The sequence below is a fragment of the Periplaneta americana genome, chromosome 4, assembly GCF_040183065.1.
Source record: "Periplaneta americana isolate PAMFEO1 chromosome 4, P.americana_PAMFEO1_priV1, whole genome shotgun sequence".
NCBI lineage: Eukaryota > Metazoa > Arthropoda > Insecta > Blattodea > Blattidae > Periplaneta > Periplaneta americana.
The window spans coordinates 56,071,283-56,093,495 of NC_091120.1; the positions used below are offsets into that span (position 1 = coordinate 56,071,283).

General features: G+C 37.1%; 1 protein-coding gene across 1 annotated transcript in view; it reads right to left on the minus strand.

Moving 5' to 3' along the window:
- The window catches only part of toy (twin of eyeless), a 477,612-nt gene that overhangs the window by 134,282 nt on the left and 321,117 nt on the right, over positions 1 to 22,213 (minus strand). Inside the window, exon 6 of the mRNA XM_069823349.1 lies at positions 9,549 to 9,701. Coding sequence (XP_069679450.1) covers positions 9,549 to 9,701 — 153 coding nt within the window. The remainder of the gene's footprint in view (positions 1 to 9,548; positions 9,702 to 22,213) is intronic.

A 22,213-nucleotide genomic window follows, 5' to 3' on the forward strand; every position in this document is an offset into this window, starting at 1 on the left:
TTAAGGCTCATTGTTTATTCCCCAGATGTTTAAGAAGAGGGAGAGAAAAACCAATAAAGCCAATTGGAGTATGGAGACAATGCATGCAGCTCTTGCCGCTGTTAAGTCTGGTCTTTCAATTAGAAACGCAGCCGAGAAATACGACATTCCCTTTAGTACTATAAAAGACAGGGTGAATGCAGGAAAATGCTATGAACCATCTTTGGGGAGAAAATGTGTTTTTTCACGTGATCAGGAAAAAGAGATTGAAGAACACGTTTTACTTCTTGCAAAACTGTATTTTGGAGTCACTCCAATTGAACTTCGCAGAATAGCCTTTGAGTTTGCAACAAAAAATGGAATCAAACACAATTTTTCAGCAGAAAAGGGACTTGCTGGTAAAGACTGGTTTTATGGCTTTATCAAGAGACACCCAAATCTCAGTTTGAGGAAGCCGGAAGCTACCAGCATCAACCGTGTACAAGCTTTCAACAGAAATGAAATACAGCATTTCTTTTCTAATCTAGAAACTGTAATTTCCAAATATAAAATGCCAGCCACAAGAATGTATAACGTAGATGAGACTGGTATAAGTACAGTCCAGACTCCTTCCAGAATAATTGCTCCTAAGGGAATGAAGCAAGTTGGCTCAGTTACTAGCTGGGAGAGAGGCAGAAACATAACAGTGTGTTGTGCGTTTAGTGCAGCTGGACACTATGTATCTCCGATGTTCATATTTCCCCGGAAAAGAATGTCGCCACAGCTGGAAAGAGGTGGTCCACCTGGAGCAGTGTACAGATGTTCATCAAATGGATGGATGACCACGGAGCTGTTCACAGAGTGGATGCAGCATTTTGCAGAACAGTCAAATGCCTCTGTCAACAATCCTGTACTTCTAATTATGGATAACCATTCAAGCCATATTTCACTTCAGACATATTTGCTCTGCAAACAAAGTGGGATCCATATTGTTTCAATACCTCCCCACACTTCGCATAGGCTCCAGCCATTAGATTTGACATTCTTTGGCCCATTAAAATGTGCATTGAATAAAGAATGTGATTTGTTCATGAAATGCCACGCAGCAGAGAAGATCACGCCATATGATGTGCCTGGTTTGTTTAACAAAGCCTACAGCAGAGTAGCATCAGTGGAAAAGGCAGCACGTGGATTTCAGTGTGCTGGTATTTGGCCTCTAAACCCAGATGTGTTTGATGATGATGATTTCATGGCTGCTGAAAATTTGCAGCAACGTGAAACACAAACTGAGAATAACACGCTTCCTGTTGCTGATGAAGATAACGAAAGTTCATCTAGACCTGACCAATTTGCTCAAGGAACATCTGGAATAGACATGACCACAGTGTCAAACAATCCTACCCCCTCTGCGTCAGAAAGACTTAAATCATGTACCAAAATTACCATTCCAGATAGACAGATGTCCTCAGCTCCAAACAATTCCACCACCACAGAACCAGCAACACCCAAATCTTCTACCACAATTTCCGTTGCAGAAATTTCACCCATTCCAGGTCCCTCAAACATATCCAGAACGATCAGTAGGCGTAAGCCTAACAAAATGAGGTCACAAATTTTAACAGCCTCACCTCTCAAGGAGCAACTAGAAGAAGCTGAGAGACGGCGATCCCTGAAAAATTGCGAAGGGAAAACAATTCTCAAAAGAAAGGTCACGAAAAGATCTGAAACAAATAGCTCTAAGAAGCGAAAAAGACCAAGGAAAATTTTGTCTGAGAGCTCCAGCGATGAAGATGGTATAGACGAAACCAACATATGCGACGACGATGAACTTGATGATTTGGAACCTATGTCAGGAGATATTTGTTGTATTTGTGGGGAATTTGGAAGAAATAATGAACTATGGTTCCGCTGTGTCTGCTGTTCGCAATGGGCACATGAAGAATGTAGTGGTGCAGACACTCCTGATAATTATAAATGTGATTATTGTGTGAAGAAACTTTAAGTTAGGCAATTCACATGTGAGCGCCATTAACCTCACCTTTCGGGTAATGCCGCTCAGTGCATTATTTTGTGTTTTTTACTATATGTCTTTTATTTTTCAATCGATTCTCTTAATTTTTGTGTTATTGAAGAGTTTTCGAGTGTAGCTTCTAGTGTAGTACCTTAGTAAAAATTTTTACCATTATATGTAAATTTGTTAAGTAATTATTCTTAGGTGAGCGTAATTACCCGACTCTCCCCTACAGTTTTGTGGGTTAGGCTACATCCTTATACTGGGAAAGTCTTCAATTGTTAAAGCTTCATTGCATACCCTACTTTAATTTAAAATTGTAAAACATAGTAAGTTACTTCACAATACAAAGCAACGACTATAACGATCTTCAAAATTGAACGAATATTACAACAGAAATCAACTGCCAACTACTTAAGTTTAGTATGCGTAATAATTCTTTTCTCCAGTCAAGAATTTTCAGTTTGCAATAGTTATTCGGTTAACTCCAAAAATGCCGAAAACAATTGTTTAGGCAAGTCAAATATGGAACAATTTTCGACGGACAACTTCATGGTCGAAGATGATCAAGCTGTTCTGCTCGCTTTGTTTTTATGAAATGCTCTGTTAACTCTATCCTTAGTACTGGTGTTCTGGCGAAATGAATATGAAGATTAGTTTTTTGAACTACTTAACAAATTTCTTACAATTTGCTAAGCATCGAACAAAATCCATTCACGCAATCAACTGAACCGTGATTCAAACACATATCCGATTTCAGCCTCGGAATATGAGACCCTCTCATAGGCGTATACTATTTTAATTGCTTTATTTTACGACGATTTATCAAGTGCTTTGGTTACCTAGAGTCCAGGATCCAGCGCCGAAAGTTACTCAGCATTTGTTCTTAACGGGTTGAGGGAAACCCCCAGAAAAATCTCAACCAGATAATGTGTCCGAGCTGGGATTTGAACCCGGACCCGCTCGTTTCACGGTCAGACAAGCTAACCGTTACTTTACAGAGATGATCAATATGCTACTAACCCTACAAATCATAACAATACAGAATTAGTTGTCGAAAAGACACTTGAATTCTTATAGAGAGTTACAAAGCTGGAGATTCAACAAGTCTGAGCAGCAATGCACTTTGTTTTGATTACGATGTTCATAATGTTGATCTAGAGTTAACAATTATGTAAGTTTCCGTTCCCGATACAGTCACTGGCGCGTCCAACACCAAAGCTGCATTCCAAATTGCCCATCATCCTCTCTCGTAAGTTCTCCCTGGAGTCGAATCCTGTGCTCTGATCCCACATGACTGCGAGAGAATAATATTTGCTGTACCTTAACGCCTCCTGTCCGTATCTATGGTCCCAGCATCATAATCGCAGTGTTAAAACTTTTTTGTGGCTTTGCGGTTTTCTGTTGGCAACCAAATCCCTAAGCTGGTTTAGAAACAACTGTTGCGCACGCTTGCCAACTGTCGAAAGCTGATTAGATCCGAAGTTTTGTGTTAATTGTCATCATTACGAACAAACGACACCCCGTGCACGCTCACAGCATTTAGACAATGACAATTATAACGAAGTTCCGGAAAATAAACTAAACTAACAGGATGGCGCATATTAGGCACAGCAACCACGACAAGACAAATTTGCATTTTTCACTTTTCACTTAAAAAACGAAAGCATTAATGATTAAATAAAAAGAAATCAGCTGAGAATTCAATAATGAATAATAAAATGACTGAAGATAAAACATTTGTTATTTTGGCACCGATATATCTGCATACGTTAAATGTGATCTGAAAGTAAGTTTATAAGATAGATTGTAAAAAAAAAAAAAAAAAAAAAAAAAAAAAAAAAAAAAAAAAAAAAAAAAAAAAATCTAGGCAAAGTCAACTCCTTTCCTTCTTACTCTGCTTGTCTTGGCCCTTTTATCAGACTTACCACTGCGGGTCGGGGGCAGAGATTAATTTAATCGTACATTAGACATATAACGCAGGGCAACCAGGTGACATTCACAAAGCAACGGACAATTACGCAGTCTCATGAATGAAAGATAAATTTCTTTCATTGTACACACCAGGAGTCGAACCTCAGACAAGATGGTTGGGTAGAGCACGCATTATCCACATAGCCACACCGGCCGACAGAATAAAAATCAAACTTAAAAATTAGAGCGAAACCGATTCTTGTGTTTGTTCCGAAAACTGGATTTTAAGGAAGAAAGTCGGAAAGAGCCAGGAAACTCGATAAAGTAGATTACTTAGCTATTGATAAGAGCCATAACCAGAGACCAAATTGTAGATGAGAAAATAATGCAAGATCTTAACGTAATACGTGGAACAACCAAATAATGTAACATATGAGTTAGAGAGCAAGAGAGAGAAACAAATAATTCTACAAATTTAATATACAGATGACACGGGAGAAGAGTTGCAGACACCTGGGGACCCAGTCCTTGTTAGATACAACAAGTAAAGGCAAAGGAATATTTAAAGAAAAAGCAGGCATAGAAGAGGAGAAGCATGCGCCGAAAGGGAATGAGATGGAGTCGAAAGGAAGAAGCAGGAAAAGGAAGAACAAACGCGTATGGGAGAAGCAAGCATTGAGGGAAGAAGTATGCATTGAAGAGAAGGACACGCTGAAGAGGCGAAGCGGACGCTGAAGAGGAGAAACATACATTAAAGCATAAAAACAGACTTTGAAGGAAAAAGCAGATGATGAAGAGGAGAAGTAGATAATTAGGAAGAGAAGCAGACGCTGGAAAGGAGAAGCAGACGATGGAGAGTAGAAGCAGAAGTTGGAGAGGAGAAGCAGACGCTGGAGAGCAGAAGCAGACGCTGGAGAGGAGAAGCAGTAGTTAGAGAGGAGAAGCAGAAGCTGGAGAGGAGAAGCAGACGCTGGAGAGGAGAAGCAGACGCTGGAGAGGAGAAGCAGACGCTGGAGAGGAGAAGCAGACGCTGGAGAGGAGAAGCAGACGCTGGAGAGGAGAAGCAGACGCTGGAGAGGAGAAGCAGACGCTGGAGAGGAGAAGCAGACGCTGGAGAGGAGAAGCCAGACGCTGGAGAGGAGAAGCCAGACGCTGGAGAGGAGAAGCCAGACGCTGGAGAGGAGAAGCCAGACGCTGGAGAGGAGAGCCAGACGCTGGAGAGGAGAAGCAGACGCTGGAGAGGAGAAGCAGACGCTGGAGAGGAGAAGCAGACGCTGGAGAGGAGAAGCAGACGCTGGAGAGGAGAAGCAGACGCTGGAGAGGAGAAACTGACGCTGGAGAGGAGAAGCAGACGTTGGAGAGGAGAAGCAGACGTTGGAGAGGAGAAGCAGACGTTGGAGAGGAGAAGCAGACGCTGGAGAGGAGAAGCAGACGCTGGACAAAAGAAACAGACTCTGAAGAGAAGCATATGCGGAAAAGGTTAAGTAAATGTCGAAGAGGAAGAGTAGACGCTGAAAAGGAGAAGTAGATGTTGAAAAGGATAAGCAGAATTCGAAGAGATCCTTAAGCTGTTGAGAAGTCGAAGTTGGAGAAGAAGAAATGTAAATAAGAATAAGATGTTATTTGCATTATCGATTGGAAACAATTGTAGGCCTATTACTGTGTGATAAAAGCAAAATTTGAAAGTCTACGGCGGGAAAAGAGAAGCGTTCCCTGATTCAAAAGATTTTAATGTTTCCAACCAAATGTTGAGACTCGCACATCCAGTTTTTCAAAACTGCATACAGATTTGCTCACCAATGTCATGTCACCAAATTATGTCAATTGTTTGGTTTAGGTAGTTAGACAGAGGTACAGTAACGCACTGAATAGAGTAGGTGGCATGATCCTTATGATAGAACCTGCAATTCCATAACGTTAGGAAGATTCTCAACATAAGATTAGGGACTTTCTTTTCTTTCGAGTATTGTAATCGCTGCATAAACAGGAAGCTGATATGGATCAATCACTGTTTTTGGTATCAGGACCCTCTACATTCATATTTTCGTAAAAATATCGGATTTAATTTCTTTGCTACATCACAATATTTTATTTTTACAAGTTTCTTTTTATAATGGGAAGCTAAAAGAAATAGAATATAGGCCTAAGTGATATTTAATCAGATAGTATAGTTGATAGACAAGAATATTTGTACACCTTTTGCTCTCTACGTGCCTACAAAATGTATTACGCAGCCAGAAAATCGAAACCGACAAAAGGAGCGATCCCAGGTCTTTGTTTGCCAAGTACTGTAGATTACAATGTAAGACGGTCTCTAAGGACCAGGAGGAAGTGAGGGACCAGATACAAGGGACGAAGATCCGAGGAGACGATCCAAGACTAGATTTGATTTTCATTCCTCCTCTCCTTAATCTGTGCCCTTCCTTTCTGCTCTTATCTCCCCGCTCTCCTCTTCATCCTCCCTCCATGTTGTACAAAATATCACGATAACAAGATGCTGACCTTAATATCGTGAGCTGTCAAGATTGCTCTTGCGAATTTATTTCGTTTTCTTGACTTCCTACGTACAAACTACATACAACTAACTTTTATTCTCTTATTCCATTCTTTCTCCTTTGTTTTTATATCATGCATTATTCCCCTTTGTTAAAATTTTGAAAGCTTACTCTTTTAAAGAACAATACATACATCTTGTGAAATGACATAAACCAATTTTAGATTCTTCTGGAAGCAGAAAAGTTCTCATTCTCCACTGGGAATACGACTTGAGTCATGCATAGGCAATTTATTTCATTGACATTTTAATTTGGCGATTTCATAAAAAAATGATTAATCGGATATAATCCTTAAATGAAAAAGCACTTGTCCCACTGCCAAGCGCATTATGACTTCCCCATGCGAGCTTTCGAAGTAGGGTATTTTCTATATTAAGTTCTTGATTTAATACGACTCTTCTTCTTTCTCCCGATCCCATTTCTCTTGCTTTTTAAAAACTGCCTGAAATACTGTAGCTAGTGCACTTCAACTTCCCGTGATATGATACTCATATAATGAAAACGCTTCCAACTCCACAAATACCCGAATATAATATCAATTAGGAATAAAACGAAAGTGCGGTTGACATCGATTGAAATAGGACATATTTAGAAAGAGATTTCATTTGGACTTATTCGTTGTTGAAATATAAACAAATATTGTATTTCGATCGCAAGGGAGAGGAGGAAGAAAGTAGACAGATGATGGATAAAAAGATATTCTGTCATTGAAATTCTATTGCTGAAATATTATGAGAAAATAAGATTTTTCCAAGACACTATGCAGATATCCCCGTCTTAACGGAAAGGAAGAAATGAAAAAGAATCAGAAATACTTTTTCACTGGGGATTTAGGTTTTATTATCAGAAAATAATATAACTTCTAATATCCTATCTATTCTTGTCAGCAGGTACCAAACAGGAGGACAAAATAGGAAAGAGGGGACGCAAGAACGAGTGAGGAGTAACAGTAGGAAAAAGAGAAAATGGAAGGAAATGGAAGAGAAAGAGGGACTAAATAAATAGAACAAAAAAGAATCGGAGGAAGTGAAAGAGAAGGAAACGTGGAAATAGAATAATATAACAGAGAGCAAAGCGCAAGAACGACGAGAAAGAGAAACAAAAATAGTAAGGGGAAAAGATAGGACAGAAAAGAAAATTTTGAAGGAAAAGAAAAATAGAAAGTTAAATAAAAGTTGAAAGGAAAATAAAGTTGGAAGAGAAAGAAAAGTATTACAGGCATTATGTTTCGGTACATATGTTATAGTGGTATTTCTAATTTCGGACACCTGTTAGAGTATACCTCCACATTTCGGCCACATCAGAAAGGATTCCTTAAAATGCTTATTCCTTCAATACTTCAAATTTAACTAAAGACAAGGACAGTATTTTTTAATTTCTAGGTGTAACTTATTTTGCTTTCCTATAAGAACATATTCACGAAGTTACAGTTTGCTTAGTGATTTTTAGAATAAAAATAAAATATTTTGACGGTGGTGATTGGTATAAGCTCTATTCCCATAATGTTGAAGATGTATCAATACTTTTGGTAAGGTGTGTTTTAGTATCTATTAGCAGTAAGTGGGTAAAATTTCAATTAAATGTGTGCTATAATAAATGAACAGAGTGTACCTAATCACAGGTATGTAGTGAATTTGTAACAAAAAATATATTTACATTCACAAATAATTTTAAGGGGAAATATTTACTCTAGAGTAACCATTCTTTTTTATTTTAAAGCCTAATATGTATACACACATCACCAAAAACTTAAAGAGGTCTGTTAAATAGTACTATATTTATGACTACTTTAAGATAGGCTATTTCTACCATTATTATGCATGCGGTAAGTTGGAACTTCCGTTAAGTATTTTCCATATTTTACTGTTTCAAAGTTATTCTTCTTAGCAAACCATTAAAAATTTATTTTACTAGCCTCAGCATTTCAAAGCTGAATTTTGGTGTTCTGGGGATTTCAAGTTGCGATCCTCTGAACGAGAGCCCGGGTTCTTAAAATATGGAATTAATAAAAATTAAATTCATATTTACTAGGCGAAATTCTTACCCTGCATAACTAGAATAGTCGAGTACCTTTCCCGCACGTTGCGAGTAGGCCCTAATGTGACATTTGCAATTGGCAACAATCAATGTACGATTATCGCCTAGTCAAGTTCATTTGCCATTGATAGAGGAATGTTCAGTTTTAAGAGTGTAACTGTAACATGTCCTGCTCAGTAGTTCATGAAACATCAAGAGTCATGTATGAGCTTTGAGTGCGTCTTCAGTGTGGTTTATACATAATAGTTCATTCCGAGTGTTAAAACCAGTTAAAATGCCACCTGATTTTGTCATCAGCTATAAAATTACGATCTTGTGTAAGGTTGGTAATATTGTGATCCTAATAATATTATGATAGTACTTTTTGAGAATTTTGTTTACAATTTTACTGAGCGAGAGAGAAGAGCCGGTTTTGTAGAGGAACTTGTCCACGAACATTTCCCTAATACGTTTACGCAAAAACCGATCTTCCTCTCGCTCAGTAAAATTTTAAAAATTTCTCAAAAAATACTATTATAATATTATTAGTATCACAATATTACAAACCTTTACTCTAATTATGAAAGATCTTTTATAGGCCTAAGTACGAAAATTTGATACATTACAGATATTCTTTACATTACTTCGCATTATTTTTATTAAATTTAGACCATATTTTACTCTATATTTTTAAAATGATATTCCAAATGTATGTTCATATTCAGCCATTTTTATTACATATAATCCTAGCCCTGCTGATGATGTTATGTAATTTCTATGACATCTATTACAACGTTTTAATGGCACTTATTTGAATGATACTTTGCGTTGTAGAACAGAAAGATACAAAATCTTATGTATATTAACGTGAAGTACTACTCCATCCTTTTGTAGAAAGGAACCTCAACCAACTAATAAACTTAATATCCATCATTCAAATGACATGAACACACTGCAGTACTGCAGTTTATTATTTGGAACCAGAAATTTGTCGGGGAATTTTGGTGGATTTTCTTCTCTAAAGTATTTCTTGATAAGCACCCGTATTGTCACGGGCTTCTAACAACTGGCTTAATCCAAGCCTAAAATCTTACCTTTCTCGAGGCTGTCGATCTGCTCATTGGTGAAGGAGGTGCGATTCCTCTGCAGCTTTCGCTTGAGCCTGAGCCGCAACTGGGAGTCTTCGTCCCCCGAAGAGTTGTGCTCCGAGTTGCCATCCGACGTGTTCTCGTGTACAATGTCTCCCGCTGCACACAGAGTAACGACACAATTACCATCCCCATCACTGAATAATTCGTGCTTCTTATCTTCATTACAGTAATCTAAACAACTTCAATAACTGTGAGGAATGGAACGAGTGAGAAGGTAGGGACTAAAGCCTCGCACAAATCCGGACTACACGAAAGATAGTGGTTTCTATAACTGTGATGTGCGAGGTCTGCGTACCTCGCAGTTATAGAAACCACTCACTATCTCTTGCATAGTCCGGATTTGTGCGAGGCGGGCCTCGCACCTCGCACGTCGCATGCGTCGGTTCAGAAAAACCAAGGCTTTATTGTTACTTTTCTTTTAGAATGACATGCTTTCAGGATCACTAGTTTTATTGTTACCGAGTGGAAGCTAATGAAAGTTTGAAATATAAAACAAAGTATAAATATCTCAATAATATACCCCGCTCCACGTATTCCCATTTTCATGCGTATGCCGATCCTATGCCTACGTTTGGCAGGACATATTTTCGCGTAACACTGACGCAACTGAGTCTTTCGATGTTAATAAATTAATACCTTCGGTGTAATTATAGGAATAAGTTGTATATAAATCAAATAATAAAGACTGATCTGTGCAAAAATTGTTTATTTTATTCCCAAAATAAAATGTTATATCATTTAAACAATATAATACATACCTCTGATAATTTTACACACTTTCAAACACTTGCTAAGGTTAAACCGCAAGAGAGAGAATAAAGGAGAATAAATAATGCAAAGAAAGTAATTGGAATGCTCTGTTTGTGGAGCAGTAATATTTTAGCCTATGTGAAACAAAAACTATTATTTATAAACCAATAATACAGAGTGTAATATTATATGAGATTGGTACGTGAATTTTAAAATAAGAACGTCAGGCTAAATTAATTTCTACAGAAATGGATTTTTGGGAGCGATCAACCAGGACATCTATAAAATATATAGGGTAAAGTTTGGTAAAACTGTGATACGAGTAATATTGTGATACGAGTAATATTGTGATAGTCCTTTTTGAGAATTTATTACAATTTTACGGAGCGAGAGAAGGACCGGTTTTCTACAGCATCTTGTCCACGAATATTTCCTTAATATGTTGACGCAAAAAACCCATCTTCCTTTCTCTCAGTAAAATTGTAATAAATTCTCAAAAAGAACTATCACAATATCACTCATATCACAGTATTACCAACCTTCACCCTACACAAAGAAAAAAATAAAAATAAACAAAGTTGAAAGAGAAATAAGGAATATCAAGAGTAAATATTCATGAAGAAATTCTGCGGAAAAGATCGAAATACTATGAACATGTAAAAGGAAAGTAAATTGTCAAGGACAATTATAGAGTGGGAAGCAGAAGAAAGGAGAAAAAGCAGGACCTCAAAGGACATGAATGGATGAAGTGCAATACCATAATAATCCATGACACGATATCCCAAAAAGGGCCAAGGCCGACCAGCCGACTACTGGCCTCACGTCCACATGTCTCGGACGATCATCCAACCAGTACAGGAAGGGGTATCGTAAGGTCAGTATGATACTCTCCCTCAGCCTTTTTGGCTGGTTTTCGAAACTGGATTTCATTAGCAGCTCCCAAATTCATTATGATTCTAGGTTGGGGAAGATCGCATTTCATGAAAAAATTCCTTTCCTATGAAAACTCTAATCGCTGCGCATTCCGTAACGCGTATCCTAAGTATAGCCTTGGTTTTTCTGAACCGACGCATGCGACGTGCGAGGTGCAAGGCCCGCCTCACACAAATCCGGACTACACGAGAGATAGCGAGTGGTTTCTATGGCTGCTAGATGTGCAGACCTCGCATCTCTCAGTTATAGAAACCACTCACTATCTCTCGTGTAGTCCAGATTTGTGCACTTCGCACGTCGCATGAGCTGGTTCAGACAAACAAAGGCTTAAGATGCCATACAGCACGACGCTATGGCGCAGGATTGATGTGCGCGGGATTGAAAAATTGAAATCAGGGAAAGCAGTGCAGAAAAGTCTGGAGAAAAAAGTAAAACATTCTTAGTAGAATTTTTTTCGAATTATATTTGCAGATTTTATACTTTTGTATCTTTCGGTTGAGGAAGAACCTCAGAATTTAGGAAACCTATAGTGATTAATTAATTAATAATAATAACAACAATAATAATAACAATAATAATACTATACTAATATCCATCCTATTATTAATTGTATAGTTATTAAATAACCCTTTTCGAACTACGAAAATTTGTCAACACTGTTGAAGTAGGTGAACTCCCATTTTATGATGGAGCAATGATATTACCAAAGAAAACGGATTAGCTACCGATATCCGATTAGGCTACTGAAAATCGCATACATCACACCATGGATCGAACAGAAGTCTTCTACTGAGAGAGCATTTATTAAACATATTAAAATAGAGGCAATATTTTGATATATTAAACGTATCCCGCCGTTACATGGTCCCATTATTAAATAATGTTGCAACTAATTAGCTATAAAATTTCTGAGGTTTAACTTTTTTGTGTCGAATGGGTGTGAAATTACTGATATGGAATCATGAGCGTACTTTTTCTTTCTTTTTTGTGTCGGAAATAGTGACGTTATTAGTAAATAATTTTAGAAGCCAATTTACCAGGAAATTGATTGAGCTAGACTCCATTACGTACCAATTCCCATGGTTTCACTTGTTTAGGGTAGATCATTTCATTAAAAAGTGTATTCGTAAACTAAGCAGAAAGACTGCTGTTGCATTGCATGCTTCGTTTGAAATTTTGCGGTAAACAACTTTGACCATGTGAAATAACCCAATTAACGCTGTGATGCACTTTTCTCTCTTGCTATGGGAGCTCAGTTGGTTAAGAACTCAACGAATGTGATTAAAGCTTCATATATCAGAGCTAGTGACAGCTTATGTGGAATTCAGTACAGGATTTTAAATCGTAGGTGATCTGCCGGTTTCGTATCACATATCAAACAATTATACAAACCATCTGTATTGTAGGCTTATCGATTTACTGAAGAAAACTCCGAAAAAGAATTACGAAATCTGGGAAATAACAATTTCCTGTACAAAAAAAAAAAAAAAAAGAAAAAAATATAAAGGTATTGATAAAGGCGGCATATACTTTCACCTATATTTCATACGTTTTACAACAATTCAGATCTTTTATCGAATTACCAATTATATCTTCGAGTATCTTATATTTTCTTGAACTGCAATATATTGACAACAAATAAACGAAATCCTATAGGCCTACTATGCTGCTTGAGATGAACAACGACCGAGAAAGCAAGACTAACAGCGCCCGAAAGCCGAAAACTAGCACGACAATGTCGTATACATCGCGTCGTTGATGTAAAGACTGCTTCTGAGTATTTCGAGACGTCGAGATTGATCACTCTCGAAGTTCCGAACGTCAAGTAGCCTTGAATAGCCACAGTTGTTTATGCCAGACTGAATTTTTACCTACTTCGGCAACTGTTATAGCCTAATATGTATACCAATCAAGTAGCCTATTTGAAACATCATCCGTTCCCCAGTCTTTATTTAATTACTAGACCCTTATTAAAAGGCGAGGAATTTTCTTTTCATATGTTTGAGATCAAGTGTGCAATCCCAAGTAACGTTATGTTTTATGTTTCTTATAAATGCAAATTTATTTGATAATTGTTTTTTTCTATTTATATAGACCCTAACCATAGGTAATATCATATAATAGAACCAGAACATTTTTATAACTAAGACAGTGTTCTCTTTTGTCTTCTTGTCTCATTTAAACATTTATAGTGTTATTTATTTCAATGATGTATGTTATTCAAAGTTACGAAATCTTTCCACGCCGACCAAATGCTATTTCGAGAATGATAAGCGAGACTCGAAGCGCACGAGAATGACGAGACGAGACTCAAAAGACAAATGCAACGAACACAGCGAGCGAGAGCGGCAGTTAGTTTTGTGCATCTCTATATGCTGCCAACAAGAGTGAAAACATTAGTTTATAGATCGCAACAAAAGATAATATGTTCTATAACTCGAGAAGTTACGATATCTAACGTTATGCATTTAGTATTTATTGCTACATACAATACAAAATAAATACATATTATGGACATAGCGCACATCCTTTTGAGCAAGCTCGTGTTAGGAACCGGTCCCTAAAAAAAACTTTTTTGTGATAAATGGAACATAAAAAAATTCAAGAAAATTACAAAACCAATACATTTATTACAAAATAGGGATAACTACGAAGATGAAAGTAAAGAAACATGTCAAGAAGAGAATATGTTGGAATGAAATTAAGAGAAAGAAAAAAGGGACATAAATACTAAATAATTTCCTTAATTTTTTCTTAAATTTATTCAAATCAAAATCACCTAGATCAAGATTTATTATTAAAATGGAGTTGTATAACCGTGGCCTATAATTCGAGCCATGATTTATTCCAGTGATTGTGTAACATTTAGGTTCAGCTAAAGGACAGGTCATGTCTTCTGGTAGAATAAACATATTCTTCTTTATATTTCTGACGATTTTATGATATTATTTTAATAATTTATATTTATGTATTGTTCAATTCCACATGGAGAAGTTCGTACTGCTATTTATGCTCTGCAGCATAGCTACATTTCGAATTAATTTTCTCGAAAAAGTCTCAATACATTATTAGTCATATCAAATACATAACATATAGTGCTTTCCACGAATAGAGAAGGTTGACCTCAATAGCGTTAGGGGCTACTTGACCATATTCCTGAAAAACCTGCACATTACTGTTTCGGATGCAGGTATAGGGAGGGTTGAAATAAAGTAGCTGATATTTCTGTAGTTCCTATTGTGTGTAGATGTTAGTCACAACCAGTTTGCTATTTCAAGCAGTTTGGTGTCAATTGTGGTCTTGTGAAGAATGGCAATCATACATGAAAGTTTTACCTTATGCTTAATTGTAATGTCTTATTTATTTGTAATTGGTGGAAGAGGGAACTATATTCGTTCCGAAAGTAAAGGACTTATATGAGAGGTTCATGGGTATTTTCAGGAAGAACATGATGATGCAGGGTGCGGTAAACCTACGAAATCCGTCACTAAGTGTATGAAAGAACTATTAAAGCGATTGGAATTAGTGAAAAGTAGAATTCTTAGGGAGAAACAAACAAGCGAATTGAGAAGTCCAACGAAAAAACGGTCACGGAATTATTCTAAAACTAATGCAGATAATTTCGACAGCCATGCATTGAGAAGGAATGTTTTAAGTTTGTGTTAAGAAAGGTTTCATTTCACTCTTAAATGACTCATTAAAAATTAAGCAGAAGTAAATTGTGTTTCTCTACGTTTTAGTAATCTTTTTGGCGGATAATGAGAAATATTGGGTTCCGCTATAAGCAGAATAATATGGCGCGGAAATATTTTTTGATGTAATATCAGGACACAACTGCTCTGCGTAATCAGTTTCTTTCTGCAATGAAAGATATAAGAACAACCTAACGTCATATATCCTTTCTCGGGGAAACATGGATAGGCTAAATGTGAACATGTCAAGAGATAAACTGTGGATATTTAGTGATGAAGACCCAATTTCGCGTGCGCCGATTAGTAAAGGTTCCAGAATTATAGTTCCCCATGACAGTAGTGAAAAGGAGCTTGAAAAAAAAATTGGGTGTTCAAATTGCGTTCAAATAAAGATTATCACGAAGAAATGGAGAGAGAGTGTTTAAAAAATGGTTTTAGGAGCATCTTTTACCTAACATTCCACCTAATTCTATTGTTATGGCTGACGCAATACATCATACATACACGAGTGTTATACCAGGATTATGAATCTACGTAGAGATTAATTTTGGTTCCTTTGTTATGGTAACAATGGTTACATATCAACATATATGTCGAACTTGGAGTCAGGCCACAAAGGGAGAAACACTAGAGGAGAGAGATTCGATCCGGTGCTGTGGATTGAACTTCGGCGTAGTTCAGTGGTTAGAGCACTTGGTACATAGAATCAAGGACCCGGGTTCGATCTCTTGCGCCGGAGCGAATTTTTCTCCTCTAATAACCATTGTTCTCATAACAGGTAGGCCTATATTGTGTAGGACCAAAAATTAATCTTTAAGTAGATTCTTCTCCCAACAGTGCATAATACTGTGGAATCATGGCCACCAAGTCACTCAATTGAGTGCGCAACATAATGTCGAACTTGGAGTCAGGCCAAAAACAGAAAAAGCCACCGGCGTGGCTCAGTCGGTTAAGGCGCTTGTCTGCCGGTCTGAAGTTGCGCTCGGGCGCGGATTCGATTCCCGCTTGGACTGATTACCTGGTTGGCTTTTTTCCGAGGTTTTTCCCAACCGTAAGGTGAATGCCAAGTAATCTATGGCGAATCCTCGGTCTCATCTCGCCAAATACCATCTCACTATCACCAATTTCATCGACGCTAAGTAACCTAGTAGTTGATACAGCGTCGTTAAATAACCAACTAAAAACGGAAAACACTAGAGGACAGAGATTCGATCCGATGCTGTGGATTGAACTTCGGCGTAGCTTAGTGGTTGGAGCACTTGGTACGTAGAACCAAGGACCCGGGTTGGATCCCCGGTGCCGGAGCGAATTTTTCTTCTCTAATAACTAGAATTATGAAGTTTTTTTTTTTTTAAACGTTCGATAGTCCTCGTGTCCACATGCGAAACTGACCTGCCAATGGTTTACAAATCCAGCTAGGCAATCCTCTCTATTCGTGAAACGCACTATGACAAAATTTACTTCTGGTGACCTGATCTGCAGCCCGTGTGAATTAATGCGAGACTAATACGTTTCCTTCCACCCTGTATAAGCTAGAGTATGTTCAGAAAAAATCTATTTCAGTGGAGTGCTCTGAAACCATAATGCGTTTAACTTTTAGGAGTCCGGTGATATGAGCAAACCCCTTCGTAATTTCGACAATGCATTCATTAGGTGGCGGTCAATGACCGGTCTCACAATCTGTGATGATCACTGTTCATTGGGCTGGCAGTAACCAGGGGAAGAGTTCTGCAGAGTCCTGAACACGCTACCTTGGAGGAAAAAATACTCTTCTGGTAGGTGAATGAACTCTAGCCGCTGAATCCCTAACTAATCATTCAAGCTACAGAAATTACATGCTGCAAAGAAATCGTATTCGAGATTTTCACCATACCCGATACAAAAAAAAAAGTTCTTGGCGTGTTACAGTGTTCGAGTAGGGGAAGAAAGTTGACCCGCACGCATCGCAATCTGTCCGACGCGTGCATAAGCCCGTCTGGGCTTGAATATGCACCGCTGGTGCATACTGTTCCGTCCATCTGTCACTCAAAGAGTCATGGCAAATCTCCCGTAACTTGGATGTTGTTGCGATAGATGGACTTCGGTCAGATTCAGTATTTTCTAGTTACACGCACAAATTGAAAATAAACTGAAATCAGTTGAGAAGAGCCAATGAACAGTTGTCAGATATTCGGCTTTGGACTCCAACCACCATGTAGTCCAGCGATGTCATCTGGAAAGGTTGTACGTATGCGAAATGCCCAATTTTCACTCCATGTTCAAGTTACCATTTCAAGCTCTTCTGCAAAAATTGGATAAATGGTAAATTGCTTAGAACTGCATGAAGATTTTTTCTTAAAATGTCCACGACATAATACCACAGTCTAGTATATACAATCACGAAGCTTGAGTTGTGAGGGTGCTACGAACAGTTGTCTGTGCCGGTACTATTTCGCATTGTATGTAATGAGGCAATATTAGAGATCCTAGTGATTAGCAACTATCTATGGATGCATATTTAGTACGTATTGAGCTTCGTGACTGTATATACTAGATTGTGATAATACTCAGAAGAAAGATTATAAACCTATAACTTACCTAATCTATTCCCTTACAAAAATTAGTTTAGAGTAATTATTGTTAAATAAGTAATTGTGGTCATACATACAATCTTTCTACACAAAAGTTTCTAGATTTAAAATTCCTTACGTAAATTACTCGTGCGAATTTAACAAAAAATGTTTAGAAGATAAGAGTAAAAAATAACGTAAGTGGAAAGTCAGCCTTTTTTCAAATAGAAACAGAAAGTAGATAGTAAATATTTAATAGGCCTATTGTATTAAATTTTGTAATTTTACTGAATTTTTGTTGTACTGTTTTAATACAAAATTGTTAGGCCTATTTATAGGCAAGTGCGCTCAAACACATGCTTACTCAAATGGGTGTGCGCTGTATTTATTCTGTGTATTAATTTTTAATTTTAATTTTAGTATGTAGCAATAAATACAATACTTCGATGTCTGAGTACTGTTCATAATTTAAGATATCCCAATAACAATGCCGTAGGCTACTACAGCCAGTTGACTGAAAAACAGAGTTCACACCATTCACATCGTAAAATATTTGGAGAAGACGATAGGACTATTGGACAAGATTTTACCACAATCTAGTATATACAGTCACGAAGCTTGAGTTGTGAGGGTGCTAGGAACAATAGACTGTGCCAGTACTATTTCGCATTGTCTGTAATGAGGCGATATTAGCGATCCTAGTGGTTAGCAACTATCTATGGATGCATATTTACTACGTATTGAGCTTCGTGACTACTGGGTGTTCATTTCAAAGTGTGTCATGACGTCACTGTTGTTGGGTCATCGATTTGAAGCGAGTTTCAGCTTATATGTTAGAGAAGTTGCCTATTATTTAAGGCGTTCTTCAATCTGAACTTGAGAACGTGTACGGTATAACTTGAACGTCGTAGTAACAGATGGCGGTCTGTACGGTCTGTGTGCTACCATAACCTCTTTCGAACTGTATTTTGCGCCGGCAAGTCGTACGCAGGGTATTTGTTATCATCGGTTGCGTACGGTAACATTCCACAACACAAATCAAATGCTCCGTGTCCATGTTGACCGTCGAAGTTAATGTCAACAAATACGTAAGTAATCGTCTTAACCCTCTCCCCATATCCCGACAGTACGTATTTCCAAACAGTTCACATTCCTGTCACTACCGGCGTTACCGTACGTATCGGTACGTACTCTTCAGAATGAACGCCGTACTTGCTAGGCAACTTCTCTGCCTCTTAGGTTATACACCTCTGCGGAAGTGTAGGAAGATTGAATTCTCTAGGCTCATCAGCTAGCCACATGACGGCATACAGCGAGCCATGACACATTTTGAACTGAACACCCAGTATATACCTTACTGTGATTTTACTGAGCATATTTCAGCTTCTCTTTGTGACTACTTCACCACTTCATCACCACCACATCACTTCGTCACCTCTGAATAGGATAAGTATTTAAAAAATGGAAGTTAAAATTAACACCTCGCAGCCACTGTAGCTCAGTCAGTTGAGATATAACTGAAAGACCCTAGTTCACGCCTAGGCAGGTTTGGAAAGTTACTCGTAAGTTGATTTCTGCACAAAGCGTAAAATACGCTTAAAATACGTAATTCATATCATAAATATAAAAAAATGTAATAAACTCAAAACTTACTGCAATAAGCTTAAATTAAATAAACAGGAATATTAAACTATTACTCCGGCTATCAGCATGCATTACTTATGGTAATTTATTGGGGTTTTTCATATTAAGTCTTCATTTCTTCTATCCTTTGTAACGATAAGCCGATACCATAGTGTTTCCGCGTGTTACTTAGCTACTAGCAGCGCTGATACAAATTCCAGAGTTTGCTGCGAATTTAAAACTCAAGACAATTTAAGAAAATGGCAATTTTTCATAAAGAAATTAAATAAAAACCTGAATTTTAATGCGTGAACAAGGTGTTACAATTTTTTTTAAACAAAAAGTAATATTTGCATAAGAAGCCTTTTAGATAGGCTTATTTCTAACCCTATCTCAAAATTCACTGATCTAAATACATCTATTCTGGAGTAATTAATTTTTTACTACAAAAAATGTAATTTTTCAGTAAGTTTTTATAACAGAAAAATTATTATATAATTCACAGTTTGAAAGATAGAGAGATTGGGTTTTCAATAAAAGAAACTTCATTTTTCACAGACATTTGGTCCCTTTATAAACATCAGGGGATTTCACATAAGTATAAGGACAGGAGTGAATCATCTCTTCCTAAAGTTACTTTCAATGTGCGGGCTTACACCTTGAGCCATTTCTTTCTCCGTCCTGCGGTCAGATTTTGATCGCATTCCCTTCCCCTTGCGTATGTAGTACTTAAGAGGTTACGTTCATTTTCGGCTTTTCCCCTTTCAGCTCCGTCAGTGGAGCAGCGTAATCCGGAATAAGACAAGTGGACAACAGGCTTGGAGCTCACATACTCAGTTTCTTTTAGCCCCGAACCTCTTGCGAGGACGCGTTTTACGTACCTTTTCAAATTTCTCCTTCCATTTCTCCTCTCTTTCAATTTCAATTTCAAAATCTCTTTCGAAGGGGTGTCAAACTTCCGGTAGAACATTTTCTATGCGACATAAATTACGTGTAATTTACTTAAAATTACTCCCTCTGTTGCAAAATATGGTATAGAAAGACGTAATTAATTCTGTTCCAAAATATGGTACACATTTGTTAAAGTTCTCAGTAACACAATGTAACTTTAATATATATTCTAGATACTTATTTGTATGACAAAGTAACATAAGAGAAACATAAAAAATTAGGTACATTTCATTCTATGGGATGTCAAATTAATAAAAGAAAAAAGAACGTTGTTTTGAGAGAGACAAATTAACATAAAAATTTAAATAAATTAAAAACCCGTTTTTGTACGACTGTTGAGTCTTAGATGTTCTATTCAAAATTGACTGGCTTGGTGTTAGGTTTTCTGCAACAGGAACACCACAGCACTGCACTGTTTGATAGTCCCTTCACTACTGAACAGAATACCACATAGCAAAACATTTCGTGCGCGCATGCACAATAATCAAAATTATTTTGTTTGTTACTATACCATATTTTGAAACGAAGGGAGTATATCATATAATTTACGCGGATATTACTGTTCGTAGCACATCGTAAGGCAGTCTTGCGATGGTGACTAGTAATTTCGAGCTAGAGCTCTTTTATGCCCGCTGCGCGCGCGCGGAGCTCTTTTACCTGTAAACATTGCTAAAGGATGTACAGATCTTAGAACACAGCGCATCATGACGGAACGGAAGCGCTTAAAGCTTTCAAGGAAGAGTGGAAGATACAATATTTATGCTTCGAACATGGTGATGAAGTCCAGTGTTTGTTGTGTAAAAAATATATCACTTGCAAAAAAAAAAAAAAAAAAAAAAAACAACATAAAACGGCATTATGAGACGCAGCATGAAAAAAAATATAGCCATTAATCACGAGAAGAGAGAAATAGATTTCGGAATCGACATCGAAGGTAAATTAAATTACATCTGGATCAGTACATTGTATCTAGATTCCTTTTATTTTTTTATTTTAAATGTGTTGTTGATGTTTTATTTGTTGCTTTTTCTGGATATTTACTTTTATTAGACTACGTGTTTCTTTAATTTAGAAATAATATTTTATCTTTGATTGCACTTTAACTTACACTATTACTAAGCTCAAAAAGCTAATTCACTTTTATTCCAAAAACTATTTTCAAGATTTTGAGCAAATATGAACTAAAGATTTTGAAAACTTTGATGTAAGGAGCTTTTTTTAGTAACCTCAATATAAAATATACTTAAAAATATAATTTCAAAACTATTAGACCTAATTGCACCAAATTTCATATAGATGATATTATTATAGATCTGTTGATATAGTTTAAATTTCACAAATTTTGGCCGAAAATTGTGGAAGTTTTAAAAATCATACATATCCCCTTAAATGATTGACCCCAAAAATTACGATGGCTCTCAATATCTTAATTGTATCACTTTGTTTTTTCATGTTACGCGCATCTCACAAATCACTCTAAGAAAACTCATCACATAATCACGACTGGAGAGTAAGAACTACATTTTAACAATCACACAATCAATATACTCTATTTCAATCAATATTGTCATTATTATTTTTTCAACAAATACTCAAAAGTACTTAGAGATCACACACGTCGAGCAGGTAGACCCTATTAGTTTCTTCTAACCAATGAAGTGAAGTATTTACATAATAAATAATTGCTTTTAACAAGAAAATAGTTTACGTACAATTAACTTTTCCTATTTCTTTTTTTTGTTCCTAAAAACCCTTCCCTTTGCGATTTGTTTATATATGTACATGTATATTAAACAACTGGATAATTAGCCCTCTTACATAGCCAGACATTTAGTAACGCAAGTTATTGTAATAATAATTGCTGCCTTTATTCGCTGCATGTGCATGTACATCTCTGTGTCTACGTTACGACGCTACGTAGTGGATGCGCTATGTGCTCATGATCAAGGTCGAGCTCTTCTACCATGATTGGGAGCTAATATCGTCTCATCTCTGTCGTAAGGTATCTGGGGATGACTATATACGATTCTTACACAGGATTCACTAGAGTACTTCGGCTTCTGCTTGTGATTCATAACATCGTTTCTTCATCACCATCATACCACCACTT